This window comes from Dermochelys coriacea, chromosome 18 (assembly GCF_009764565.3).
Source record: "Dermochelys coriacea isolate rDerCor1 chromosome 18, rDerCor1.pri.v4, whole genome shotgun sequence".
Lineage (NCBI taxonomy): Eukaryota > Metazoa > Chordata > Testudines > Dermochelyidae > Dermochelys > Dermochelys coriacea.
This window is the reverse complement of record NC_050085.1, coordinates 16,977,400-16,991,902: the sequence shown is the minus strand read 5'-3', so window position 1 is coordinate 16,991,902 and position 14,503 is coordinate 16,977,400. Positions and strand designations below refer to the sequence as shown.

Below are 14,503 nucleotides of genomic sequence, written 5' to 3'. Positions count from 1 at the left end.
TCACAGAGGAAGGTGATGGTGGAGGTGGGAATAGAACCCAAGAATTCCGAGTCCCATTTGAGTGCCCTGACCACCAGACCATGGTGCCTCAGTAGAAATTACATGAACACAAACTATTCTTCTGGGATTGGCTCCACTGGTCTGATCCTACTAGACACCTCTACTCAGTCCCGATGCAGCAGAACATAGCAGGTAGCCTGGGGCTGCACCTCCAGCCATGCTGCCTGGCTCCTGGAAGGATTCAAGCAAAGCAGGCCTGTCACTGAAATACACATTTCTTGTGTTGGTTGCCATTAGAAACTGGGCATGTCAGGCTGCTTATGTGAATTCTAAAGAGTGGATATAGGAAAGGAGAGGGCAGTGTTCAAGCTGGTGGGTCTGTTAGCATAGAGCCTGCTTGTACTTCGGTGCGTAAGGGAGACTTCTCAGGCTAGATCAGTGGGGTTTCCTGCCCAGCCCAAACCCAGGCAAAAAGTGCCTTGCTAAGACATGGCAGTTATCCCAGCTAAATTCCTGGGATAATGCCTCAACCCCCTCCACTGGATCTCAAAGCAACTTACACACACCAAGGAATTCAGCCTCCCGCCCCGTGCTGTGAAGCAATGAGTTTTATGATTCGCCGTTTGGCAGGGGAGGAAATTTAGGCACACAAAAGGTGTCTAAGATACCACAGCAACTCAGCTCTCGACTTCTAGTCCCCCCTGCTCTAACCACTGGACAACGCTTCTTCTTGAGCTACAATGGCACAGGGAAATTCTGCATACCAGAGTCCCACAGCCCTGCCAGGGGGAGCAGAGGACCCCTTGAAGCAGAGGCAAGCTCTAGGACTGTCAGTTAAAGCAAAAAACCAGTCACCCGCTGTTAATTCCTTAGAGTAGGTTTTAGCAGCCCCCCATTTGCTTTACACATCGACAACAAAAGACATCAACCTTGGAGGGTTTCTCTGGGACTTGCCTTGTCTGGGTATTTTTGAACCAGGTCCTCGACTTTAACAGCATTGCCATGCGCCGCCTCAACGACCAAGCGCCCTGGATGATCCAATTCCATCTTCTGGCACAGCAGCTTCTCTAGGATGGAGATCAAAGTGCCTGTGTGGGGATGAGAAACAGCCCCAGGTTACATAGTGGCAATGAGCAGCTGTATGTGTGACCACATGAACCCAGTATGGGCCTTTGTCCCTCGATACTGACCAGTCCATATAAAGAGCTTTATGAACTTGTTACTTTACTGCCTCTAGCTAACAGACATAGATAGTCCTTTAGCTCAAGCAACAGAGGCTGATACTTCTAAATCCAGAGATCCCAGGTTCAATGCCTGCAGAAGATCCCTCCTTAAGGGTCATTACATGTGGGCAAGCAATAACATGAATTCCTAGCTGTAGGGAAGGAGGGAGTTGGAAGACAATAAAAGGCTCATACCCTGCAGGAGAAAGGAAAATCCTGACCACGGGATTTCAGATTTGGTTTGCACTCACTACACTTCCCTGGTGTCTGATGGGAGTTCCACTTCTTATTTTCCATCAGAGAAAGTGCTAAGTCACCGAGTTTGGCTCTAGACCTGAATTTCCCCCAAAGTTCAACAGGATTTAAACCAATTCCTGAATGGAGCCACAAACTTTGTTCCCCAGCAGTTTCTCAAAGGTCTTTTTTTATGCTAACTTTTCTTGGGTAAGTGATGTAGGATCAATTTATTCTGCAAGACAAAACAACAAACCTTCCCCTTTCTCAAACATATGGCCAGGCTACAGAACTTCCATGAACAGATTTGCAAAACAGGAAACAACAAAACCAAACCCCAGTTTCACTGCCAGCACGGGCTGGGCATAGTAATTCTTTGTACCCCCATAGCACATTGCATGGAAGGATCTGATGGCACCAACAAACATTAATGAATTAAACCTTCCCACCCCCTGCAAAGTAGGGAAGCATCATTATACTCATGCTATGGACTGGGAAACTGAGGCACATGAGGTTATGCCATTTACCCACTGCCAAAATAGCAATCCTACAAAACAGCCAGGAAAAGAACCCAGGAGCCCTAAATCCTAGTCCTGTGGCTTAACCTTGAGGCCATCATTGTTCCCCTGATTTGGTTAAAATGGATTTTTGGGACTCTGCTTGGAGAAGAGTGATGTAGCGATTAGTCAGTTAACATCTGACACGTTCTAAAGAGAAATACTTTTGTTACCCTAGAAAGATGAAGTGGTTATTTTTCAGCCCTGGCCAGAACTGGATCACATCTCCCTCCCTGCTCTCTCACTTTTGGATTCCTTGGTGTTCTCCGTTGTCATGAGGTTTGCATCCTCGTCTCTCTGGTAGGCCGTGAGACAAGCTGGGTTAAAGGTCCAGGACTGCCCTCCGACAGACACTCTCAAGTCTCCATCCCCAAACACCTTGATCACCTTGCCAATGTGCCCTAGCGTCTGCAATGGGAAGAGATGGGGGTTTTTTTTGTTTTGTTTTTTGAAGGAAAGCAACGTATTTCCTGCTTTTCAGAACCAAGGTAACGCTTCTAAGGGTGGATTCCTAGCCAGCATTCCTAGCATGTGAAGAGAAGCATTCACTGAGACACTACAGAAGACAACTCCCACTTCAAGAATACACAAGTGTTCTCAAAAAGAAAAGGAGTACTTGTGGCACCTTAGAGACTAACAAATTTATTAGAGCATAAGCTTTCGTGAGCTACAGCTCACTTCATCGGATGCATCCGATGAAGTGAGCTGTAGCTCACGAAAGCTTATGCTCTAATAAATTTGTTAGTCTCTAAGGTGCCACAAGTACTCCTTTTCTTTTTGAGAATACAGACTAACACGGCTGCTACTCTGAAACAAGTGTTCTCAACAGCTTCTTATTTGGTTGTATACAAAACGGATGTCTTTTCACATACTAGGGGAAGAGGGTCGCCTAGGGATACAATACAAACGTCTGGAGAGGAAGCCAGTGAAACAACAAAGCATGGTTTACAGAACCCTAAGAGGCAGACAAAGCTGGCGGTCTCTGCTGTGCATTTTGCTGCTTATAGAGCACCTTGTAGTCTGCTCTTTCGCCCCACGAGTCTGATCAGAGGAGAGTTTTCCATTGGCAATGGTTTGTCCCTCACCCTTGAGAATTAGAGAAGAAATAGAGGGAGACGTTAAATTTGTTGGCTTAAGATTTCAGCAGAATTTCATTTTAAACTCATGGGTAGCCAGCTCCTTTGGCAGGTGTCCCCCGTCCCCCACTCCGCCCCTTTGCCCTTATTCAGAAAATAATAATTTTCTGAACGCTGCTGCGAGGCCGCATTGCTGAGGACCAGACACATTAAGCAACCTTCTTTCTCAAAGCCATTAGCATGCCCACATGTCTCCATGCACTGACCAATCGGGGGTGCTAAAGAGCAAGGGGGCTAGCATATCCAGCCGCTAACTTTTTTTTTTTTAAATGGATTAGAAATTGCAAGTTACTGGACTGTCTTGGAACTGGAGCACACTCACAGGTGCCATTTCATCTGTCCACTCCCCATGACCAGCTTGGAATCGCTTCACTGTTTCCATATCATCTATCACACGGACAACATCATCAACCCAAAAGGTGTTGAGCTAAAAGAAAAAGAAAGGCATATGCTTTTATGGGATGAAACAAACAAAAAACAAGGAAAAAAAAAAGAAAGATAACCCATAACAAAACAATTCCATAAAGCACTAACCTTTGCAAAATCATCAGTCATGTTATTTAAAAAAAAGCCATGTGCAGGATTAAGCAGGGCAAATGGTTTTCTTTTGCAGCCACTCACACATGATTTTATGCGTATGAGTATCAGCTGGGATTGCACAGGGATTTCCCCAGGTCTGCTCCCTTTCCATGCCAGATGCAGCACTCAGGGTTCAATAATATAGTTAACTCTGTTACTGGCGTTAACTTTGTTTGCTATTTCCACCAGATATGGTAAGTCAGAGATCATCCATTTCCTTCCTTTGCCAGATGCTTCTGCTCTATGGAGAGGGACCATTTTGCCCTTCTATGCCCGTCACCCACATAACCAAGTATGTTTAAACCCATCCATGTACCAAAACCCAGATCACTTTAGGGAAGACTGGCAAACTCAACTTCATAAAGCAGGGCCCCAAGACAGGAGGAGTGGGACAAAAAAAGACTTGTATCTGTCAGAGAGCTCAAGCAGAGATGGGAAGGAAAGCCAGAAGTGACCAAAGAATGTGGCAAGAAAGCATGCAAAGCCAAGAGAGCAAGAGGAAAGAAAAGATTAGTTCCAGTTTGCCAGGTGCTCTGAGGATAACAGATGCTTGCTAAAGGCTAGGTGTTATTGCTGGAAGCGCCAAAGATCAGCCATCTAGACAAGACACAGGGGCACGGCGGATGTGTGGGGAAGAGAGAAGCAGCTGAAGGAGATAACCAGAAGGAATTGCCGAAGATGAGCAAGAGGTTAACATGTCTGTGTGGCATTCAGACAGGTTTAAGGAAGCAGGAGCCGCAGTGTGGCTGCACTGTTCATACAGGTCCTGCCTTGGAGGGTGAGCCTCATCAGCTTCTCCTGGGCTGTGTGTGTCTGGCAGGGGGTTCATTTTAATTAAAAAGAAAAACCCCAGTAGTTTCCCTAACCATAATCACTGGGAGTTGTCTCCTTACAGCCACCTCCCCACTTCTCAGGCCCACAAAGGGCCCTCGGAGTCCTGACAAGCAGAGTGCTGTGTGGGATGAACACAGAGTTAAATAACTGCCCCCAGGCAGCACCCCTGGGAACGGAGATGCAATTTAGAGGGGCCACCTCCCCTTTCCCATGAGTAAAGCTGCTGTGTTATGACTCATTCACACCAGGGATACAATTCTGGACAAGGAGAGGCCAGGCATGCCATAACAGCAGTGTAGACAATGGTATGGCCCAGGAAGGGGACAAGGGGGTACTTTCCCTGGAAACCAGGGGACACGCAAGCTTTTCATACCGGACAGTCACTGACTAGGTGCAAGTGATCAGATAAACTACATGGTGTTGCTCTTGTTCCCTGATTATAGGAGCAGCGTGAGCGCAAGCACGCATGCAAATATAAAACGTGATTAGTGAGAGTTCTCCAGCACGTGACTCGAACTCGCTTCTGGCAGACATCTATTCCAGTAAAACACAAAGAGGCTCAGAGAAAGCGATGCAGAAAGGGGCCTCAGTGCAGCGGAAGCAAGTCAGTTTTAAATCGAGAACTAACATCGGCAGGGAATATTTTTGCACTGCTCACTCAGACCTTGATTCAGGAAAGCATTTCAGCATGTAAATTACCACCTTCCTGAATCGGGGCCTCCGATCTCATTATTAGAAATCACTAATAAACACAGATAGTCCCATATGTCTACATTTTACATATGTTGATAAAGAATATCTGCTGGTCCCAAAACTGACAGCCTAACGAGCAGACCCCTGACAAGCACTGGGTAGGCCCTTCCTCGATCAACAGCCCCATTGGAGTCAATAGGGCCACTCAAAGAGTAGGAAGTTATCCAACAGGATTAAATCCATCAGCCACTGGCCCAAACAACACACGCACACGCACGGCAGAGATTAACAGGGGAGGGGGAAATTTCTGATGAGAAAATGGATGGATGGATCGATCATGGGAAGAGGTAGGATTTAAAAGGTGAGCTACAAAGGATTTCTTAAAAATTGGGCTAATTTATTTCCTGCTTGATTTTTTTTAATCTAACAAGTATCAGGCATGTCACCTCTGGTCTTCCCTGATGCTGTTGGTTGTCTCAGAGAAAGTGTATTCACAATAAACCATAAACTAAAAGGGCCAGGAGGAGAGACATCCTCTCTCTAAAACGTTAACTGGGCACTTGAGTTAAATATTAACTAACTGCAAACCAACAACTGCATCCCCCACCCAGGGCTTAAAATATTCTAACTAAAAATTCCCTTTCCCCCCCCTTTTGCTCAGCTTTCACTCTTCCACATTATTTCACTAATTGTCCAGTTGCCAGAGTCATCCAAGGGCAAACAAGGCTTGAAATTCTAATGCTGACACAAGCAAGAACAAAACCAGACCAAAACCCTTCTAGGCCTTTTTAAACAAACAATACACACAATACACCCCACCATGCTCAGATCCAATTCCCCACCCATTTTTTGCAGATCAGCTTTAAGGACAAACCTGAAGGAGCAAAGAGAAGGTGCTTGCCAGATGTGACAGGGGGAGCATTTCATTTCCATGTAGCACTCCAATTATTAATCCATTAAAGGCCTGATCATGGACTACTGACATCAAAAGAAGTTTGGCTCCCATTAGCTCTTAGAGGAACAGGAGCAGGCCCTAGCTGTTACGAGATTTTGTCTGTCAACAACTTTTCAGCTTAGTTATTGACAGAGTGCAAAATTATTTAGGTAAATACAAACTCCACATTATTTTTGCCTTTTACCCACAACCTTTTTGTTGGAGAAATCTGTGCAAGTGGTTCGAAGAGTCGCACTGCAAAGGAGAGAAAAACAACCCTACAGTACCTATGTCTCCCTCATCCATGTTAGCATCCTTCTGTAGGAGATGGGCATTACAAATCACATCCTTCCGATTACCAGTTTTCCCTCCTTTTGAACTCCAACCTCTTCCTAGCAGACTCTCTCAAGAGCTTATAGAGCTAGAAATCAAGGATTTTCTTAGCCTTGATGGCTGGAAAGAAATTAAGCCTGTCCCCACTCTCTCTAGTCTAGCAGCTTTTTCTCTGGCACTTGTCTAAGACTAATTATGTCACATCCTGGGGGACCACAGTCATTGTCATTCTGCGCACAGCTGTTGTTCTGCTCAGTTTCCCACATCAGCACTTACTTTAGTCAGAGCGCCTGGGTGGAAAGTCCAGCGGGTTTCACTGTTGAATTGAACTCTGACATCCCCTCTGTCAGTGATTCTGTGCACAGTGCCTGTCTGGCCAATGAACTTTAAATATGGAAAGAGGAGAGAGAAATATTGATGAGTTAGGATAATTTTCACCAGCCAAGGATCTGTCGCTCACTGGTTAGCCTATTATTAATCATTATTTGTATTACCATAGCACACAGGAGCTCTAGTCATGGACCAGGACTCTAACGTGCAGGTGCTGTACAAACTAAGATACTGTTTGCTAAACAACAGATCTTGTTGAGCTGCATAGCACTGGCTGATGCAGAGGCATATTTGAGTTGCCATCTGATGGTGTTCATTAGAAAAAATTGTTCACCCGGACTTCTGATTTCAAGGTTGTGACTTTTATTTACGTACTTTTTTTTTTAAAAAGCAAAAAACACAAAATATTGTTTCAGACTCAAACTGGAATGGAATTGCATCTGTTCTCACCAGGCTTCCATTGAATGTGTCTCACTGACTCAGGCTGAGCAGATATTAGCATTGTGAGTGTGTACACATGCAGCCTATTTCATGCTGATTCTTGCCCCTCCCCTACAGACTCATTTTTAGTCTGTTTTGTAATAGGTGCCTGGATGCAGTGTCCCTGCCATCAGGACTCCAAGTGCTTTTCATTTATGCAGTAGATGTCACCCAAAAGGTGTTATGGCCTCACAGCAAATGTCCAATGGGACAGTGACACTGCTCAGAGACCTGCATTATCTTCTCTGTGGTCTGATGATAAATTTACTGAAGGATGACTACCTATTTTTGGCAACCTCAGCAAAGTATGAAATCCCAAGTGAATAGATTTGTGGGGGCAGGGAAAAGATAGACCTCTCCATTAAAATCAATCAATTAATTTAGCATTCATCATTAAAATGTCCATCATTGGAGTTTTTTAAGAGCAGGTTGGACAGACATCAGGGATGGTTTAGATAATACTTAGTCCTGCCATGAATGCAGGGGATTGGACCAGATGACCTCTCGAGGTCCCTCCCAGTCCTACGATTCTATGATTTGTGTCAGGGCCTTAGAGTTGAATATTAAAGCTTATAGCTGAATGACCTTTCAGCTGTGACTTGCGAATCAGGACACCTTTTATATTGGGCTCCCAAACCCACATTTAGACTCTGAACGGCTCTATCCAACCTTCACTGAACTCAGCAAAAAAAAAAAAAAAAAAAAAAAAAGTCATTGACTTTAACGTCTGCAGTGTTGTAACCGTGTTGGTCCCAGATTATGAGTCCCCCAGAACTTTTTCAGCAGTGCTCACCAGCTCCAGAGTCCATTAAAGTCAAGGGGAAATACAGGTACTCTGCACCTTTGAAGAACATGACAGTTTAATTCAGGTGCGTAGCTTTGATGCATGCAGGTTTTAAAATTTTGGCCCGTGATCCAATCCAGTAAACTCATGATTCATGTGAATAGTTTTTACACAGTTAATCCCAGTCATTTTCAGTCTGCTCAGGTAAGAAACGAATTACTAACAACAGTTAAGGGTTTGCAAGATCAGTCTTTTTTTTTTTTTTTTTTTTAAATAACTGCCCCATTCTCCTGCAATGACAACAACATTTTCCACAGCATTTGCTATTTTCTGCAGCTTTTTTGTTCCTTTCACTATGGCGAAATGGTCCCTTGAATTACTCTAATTGTTCCACTAACAGGCCTTGTTTACATTTACTTTTCATCGACAGCCTTGGATCTACTGTCTGAACTTCTTTAGAACACAACAGATGACAGCAGATGGGTTGCTGCTTTAAAACAAAGATTTAAAGAACCAGCTAAGCGCCAGCAGGAACATATGGACAGGGAAATCTTAGCCACATATAGGGATACTTCTTCACGTAGGGGACTGCATGTAACTGCCATTAGCACTAATGCACATTACAGCAGAGCCGAAAAGGGAATGGAGTCCAACCCTCAAGGACCTGACCCAATGCTCACTGAAAATCAACAGGAGTTTTTGCATGGACTTCCAGGCTTTGGATCAAGCTCTTAGAATCTGCAAGACTAGGTATGGCAAATATCTTGCAGTACAGATTTATATGAACCTAGAAATAATAATCTGACTCCAGCATTCTGGCACTAAAGAATACGAGTGCACTATACTATGTATTTAGAACAGAAGGTAATAGGTTATACACACGCAGTTTCTGGTAATTTCTTAGCCAAAGCAATCAGTAATTTTTCTAAGGGCAGCAGTGAGCAGAAATAACTGTACCTCAGCCATTTTAGGGTTCCAGCCACCATGCCCCTCTTGCATCTCTCGTAAGATGTCAATGTCCAGCAGGCATTTCACTTTGTCCCCATGCTGGAAGGGGTGCCTCTCTGTGCTCTCTTTCCTCTGCAGTTCAGCAGGCTTTCCTGGATGGAAGAAAGACACCCCCCCCCACACACACACACACAGAGTAAAGCATCTGTATTTGTTGCTCCTTTCTAACATACCAATGAACGATTCCCCAAATGGGAGATGGGACAGCATTAAGGCCAAAAATCCTGCTCGCTTTTCTCAGGCAGGTGTGGACACGCACACTGTGGGACAGCAGTCTATGGGATCACTTTTGTGAGCCAGATTTGGCCCTAACTGGATAATACTAGAAGTCAAGAAAGGGGCATCTCTTGCAAAGGCATTTTGGTCCCTTATGGAAAGGAATCTATTTGAAAGCTGCCCCCCTGGTGACACCAAACTCCTACATCTGCTTCCACCAATTAACATCTCCCCCACCTACTCTTTGGCAGATACCTGCTCATTGCTGAAGACTACCTCCCTCCACAGGCAAGTGCAGATCTTGCTTTATGGAGGGTCTCACTCGTGTTCTCTGTCCAGATGTACTTATTGCCCAACCCTTCCATTTCCTGATGCTTGGACCACAGCCTGTGTGGGCCTGATCCTACCCCCAGCAAAGCCAGTGGCAATCCTTCCATTGACTTCAAGAGGAGCAGGACTGGGCCCTGAACACCTGGTTTAAATATACCTTAGTGGGCCTTAAGGGAAAACCTTGAGGCTTCAGAACAGATTCTGTGCTGATTTCCCTCATTCATTTCCCTAGAGCCTTAGAAGCTGAGATAGGCTGAGGCATGGTGTTGAACTAGACATCACCAGTTACCATGGCTACATTCCTATCTTCCCAGTTAGGGGAGGTATTCGGGTGCTGGATTCTCAAAACCTCCCTCAAACCACAGTCCCCGTGGCATGCCAGTCCAGCAGGACTATGCAGCTCAGACTCTCCAAACACAGGAGCACTGGCTGCCTCGTTACAGCTTGAAAGGACGAGAAGCCTTGGATTAGCAAAACGCCCACTGGGCTGAACTCTCTGCTCAAGTAATGGACACTCCCCAAAGAGTTTCCTAAATTTACAAAAGCAACTAACTGGTCTCTATGTACTTTTCCTACCAATGGGACTTGGTATCCAAACCAAATGTCCAAAGCCAACTTCTCTCATATCACTGGAGGACCAGGCTACCTGACACACCTGTTTTTCGACTCCCATTATTGTTTAAATGGCATGTATTACATGGAAACTTTATGCATCTACTATTCAATCTTCTCTGCCAAATCAGGATGGACTTTAGTGAGAGATGCTCAGGCATGTTTGACAATGACCAAGTGTTACGACAGTCCCGTATTCTAAAGTCAGCATGCCACATACCTAGTCTCGGGAGATGCTCTTTGTAGTAAAAGCTGCCAGATGCTTCCACAATGCATTTCAGGTCCACCTTTCCCTTGTGCCCGACTCTGTAAACGTTTGTGGTGCCATCAGACCATGTGACGCTGGCCACGCTGCGGCCAGTCTCCACATCCCAGCCACGAATATCCACCACTCTCCCGGTTTTACCTTCACCACCTGATTTAAAAAGAGAAATAAGAACCAACTAACTTACACTCCCACAGAGCCTTACTACACAGACATTGGCCTGCCACTGAGGTGTTCATTGCCTGACAATGGGATGACAGACAGCTTTGTAACACCAGAGCAACACTGACTAATAATGCTTAGCATGTCTATGGTCCTCCAGAGATGTTAATTAACTGATTCCCTGTGAAGGGCAATAGCTAATATTATCTCTATTTTATGGATAAGGGAACAGGCAAAAAAGAGCTTCTATGGTCCGCTCAAGGCTACAAAGGGTGTCAATTTCACAGCAATAATTAGACGTTTCTAACTCCCAGTCCCATATTCAGATCACATCTCTCCCTATTCAGTAGTTTAGGTCAGGAAGAGACGATGAAATACCATTTAAATCTCCATCACCATGTTCTAGCCTAGCAAGAATGGACTGGAAGTTAGTATTGGGTTCTTTTTTAAATTTATATAAAGTGATGAGACTGAGATGGTTATTACATGAAAGCTCATCTAAAGAGTGAGTTTTGTATTTAGTTCCAAATCTGTAGGGGGATTTATGTTAGCAGAATGTAATTAGCTAGTCTAGAATTTAGCCTGGACATGGGGGTCAAGAACTCTAAATTATGCAAAAAGTGCACCAGGGGATGTTTTTAAATGATTCCAAATGACTAGGGTTTTGGTTTTTATCCTCATCTTTAAAAAAATAAGAAGTATGTTTTCTGTAGAATTTTAAGTTTAAATACATAAAATATGTATATGAGAGAGAGAGAGAGGCCAAAGCAAACAAATGCATTTGTCAGCTCTCCAATAAAATAATACCAGAGAACAGTGGGCACAAAGCCACCAGCTGGGCATGGGGAAGGAGGGAGAGATTGTGGCAGTGAAATTTCTGCATGTGAGGGTTTGGGTAGGATTTCTGCAGGACCCTTTCTGGGAGCCCACAGGCTGACTCCACAAAACCAATGCAAACGTGCGCTTTGCTAGCAGGCAGCATGCTGGTTGCATACAGCACAGAGCCCCCCAGCCATCTATCCCTTCTTTCGTGGGAGAGGAAGAGGGAAAAATCAAGAGACTTTGCAATTATTCTGGCCCCTTTATGTTTTTCCATCTTGAGCTTTGCAATCTCATTTCATGCTGCAAAGGGCACTATATGAGTGCAGTTATTTTTAACTGGGGAAACTGAGCTATTACAGGTTTCAGAGTAGCAGTCATGTTAGTCTGTATTCGCAAAAAGAAAAGGAGTACTTGTGGCACCTTAGAGACTAACAAATTTATTTGAGCATAAGCTTTCGTGAGCCACTGAATGCATCCGATGAAGTGAGCTGTAGCTCACGAAAGCTTATGCTCAAATAAATTTGTTAGTCTCTAAGGTGCCACAAGTACTCCTTTTCTTTTTAAGCTATTACAGACCCCAGTCTCTGCTGGCTCAGAGAATCATTACACAAGGCTCTATGAATGCTGGACAACCCTTCCACTCGCAAGCATGGATGGGCAAAAGCCACACTCTACAAAAGGATCCTTTAAAAAGCCACTTCCCCTGACCCGTAGAAATACTGTCTAGACAGACAATACATGGTGTGAAGGCGACACACTGTGGCCAGGTAGAAACATGGCAGTTCTCTCAACTCCTACCCAGTTCCCTTGCTCTCTATCATTCGTGAGATAAGCAAACAATGACAAGCTTTGTTTCACAGTCCTCTTCCCTATAGGTATGAAGACTGAAAGGTATGAACAAGCTTCCCCAGATTAGGAGAAGGCTCTGCTTACAGGAAACATTCTCTCTCAAGAAGCAGGTTTCAGAGTAGCAGCCGTGTTAGTCTGTATTCGCAAAAAGAAAAGGAGTACTTGTGGCACCTTAGAGACTAACAAATTTATTAGAGCATAAGCTTTCGTGAGCTACAGCTCACTTCATCGGATGCATTTCATCAAGAGGCAGTGTGGGCTATCAAGGGATAGGGAGACGACTCATGGGTTCTGTTCTCAGATCTTCCACTGCCTCATTGTATGACCTGGAGCAAATCTCCTGCCTCAGTTTACCACGTTCTAAAATGGGCGCAGTAACACTTTCCTAACGCACAGTGTCGATTCTGAGGCTATGATTGTTTGTGAGGCTCTTGGAAATCCTCAGATGAGCGGTGCTGCCTTCTGCCTTTATGACATACCCATAACAAGAGCCAACTGTGCAATGTGAAAGAGGACCAGTTGGCCCAGGAGATGTTCCCAGTCCGCTTCATCACTGATTAAGAGGGAGATTTTCAAGACAGAAATAAGAATTTGATTCCCAGTTCCTGCCAACTTACAATGGGAATGGAGTGCCCAACTCCCCCACCTTGTCTCTGAAAAATCTTCCCCCAGGAATAGCAGACACAAACAGCTCAGCATGTGATTCACACTTACAACAGTTCCTAAGCAGTGAGCTGAGTAACCAGCCAGGCAGTCCATATTCAGTAGTTGCAATTCATAAACGGTTGCCAACTGTGTCTGCAGGATCCAACCTTCACAGTTAAATCTGAGAGAGCCTTTAAGATTAGGAGAAGGCCCCTAGCTAGAAGGCAGCTAGTCTTTTCCAGTCAGTACAGAAGGTCAGCCCAGAAGGGACAAGGCATCCAATCCACATTCCCCTCCGCTGAGCAGGGCCAGCGCCTTGCAGAGCAAGCAGTTTGCACTAACCCAGCAGATGGAGATGGCATTCTGGGCTGCCAGGGATGCACAGGAGAGGCAATTAAATACACTGGTGGTATGCTGAGGATAAAAGGCCTCACTGAACAAGTGGACGCAGCACTTGATTAAAATTCGGGGGGTTAATGCCCAGCTCTGCCACAGACTCCGGTGTGAGCTTGGGCAAGTCCCCTCGTGTATCTGTGCCTCAGCTCCTGCTCCGTACAATAGGGAAGGCAATACTTTCCTTCCCCTCCCAGTCTGCCTGGCCTAGTTAGGCTAGGCTCCTTGGTACAAGAACAAGAACAAGTCCTTGAGCTCACTCGGAATCTCTTAGCCTTACAGCAATACAACAAATGTCAATAAGGTGACCACTCTAGATCAGCAGCAGCAGCAGATCACAGGTGGCAGTGGCAGACAACTATTGACGAGCATGGAGGTGTGGAGTCCATGCTAAGTGTGTTCACCTTCCAGGAGATCTGCATGAATGCTCTCTCCTTTCTGGGCATGCTGGATTCGACTCTCTGAGGAGCAAGGACAGAGGAAAAGGAGGAGGGGAAGACTAAATCTCTCCAAGGGAGAGTGAAGGAGAATTCTGCCCAGGCAGTGGGATCCTTCCTGCTTTAAAGATTTACATAAAAAGCCAGCTGTTCGCTGGGCAAGTGAAACAGGAGCATTTGCTTCATCATTGGGGTGGCTTAGAGCTCGTTACTGAGCGAACAAGAACAGCAAGAGAGACTCACCCTCCCCACATAACTTCTATTGTGCTCAGAGGGGAAGAGACATGGGCCCAAGAGGATGGTGGGGCATGAAGCCTTGTTAAAATAGTTGTGGGAGAGGTGAAGGCAGGGAGACTGGGAGCAAAAATATGCAAGTTCCACAGTTGGACCAAGACAACCATCAACAGGAGAGCGAAAGGCTGGTAAAGGTAAATAACCTCCCCCCCGCCGTGGGGTCAACATGCTGGGGTGGGGTGAGGGTTCCCCAATCGTACTGTTTGTTGTTCATGAATACAGCACCACAGGTGTGCTTGGCACTTACAGACACACAAAACCCAGCAGGTGCCCTGGACCCTGAGCAATGTGAATGCAGCTACAAGTGACAAACAGCATTCAGCATTTCTTCATGTCAGCAGGGATCTAGATAA

At 45.2% G+C, this 14,503-nt stretch overlaps 1 protein-coding gene across 12 annotated transcripts in view; it reads right to left on the bottom strand.

Moving 5' to 3' along the window:
* MIB2 (MIB E3 ubiquitin protein ligase 2) overlaps positions 1 to 14,503 on the bottom strand; it is a 101,447-nt gene that overhangs the window by 20,267 nt on the left and 66,677 nt on the right. For 9 of the 12 annotated variants that reach the window (XM_038376578.2, XM_043499857.1, XM_043499854.1 and 6 more), the window contains 6 exons: positions 10,504 to 10,698; positions 9,075 to 9,217; positions 6,800 to 6,907; positions 3,473 to 3,577; positions 2,260 to 2,422; positions 955 to 1,088 (listed from right to left, as the gene is read on the bottom strand). In XM_038376578.2, the coding sequence (XP_038232506.1) occupies positions 955 to 1,088; positions 2,260 to 2,422; positions 3,473 to 3,577; positions 6,800 to 6,907; positions 9,075 to 9,217; positions 10,504 to 10,698 (848 nt within the window). The remainder of the gene's footprint in view (positions 1 to 954; positions 1,089 to 2,259; positions 2,423 to 3,472; positions 3,578 to 6,799; positions 6,908 to 9,074; positions 9,218 to 10,503; positions 10,699 to 14,503) is intronic. The other 3 variants (XM_043499861.1, XM_043499860.1, XM_043499862.1) reach the window with 1 other exon arrangement.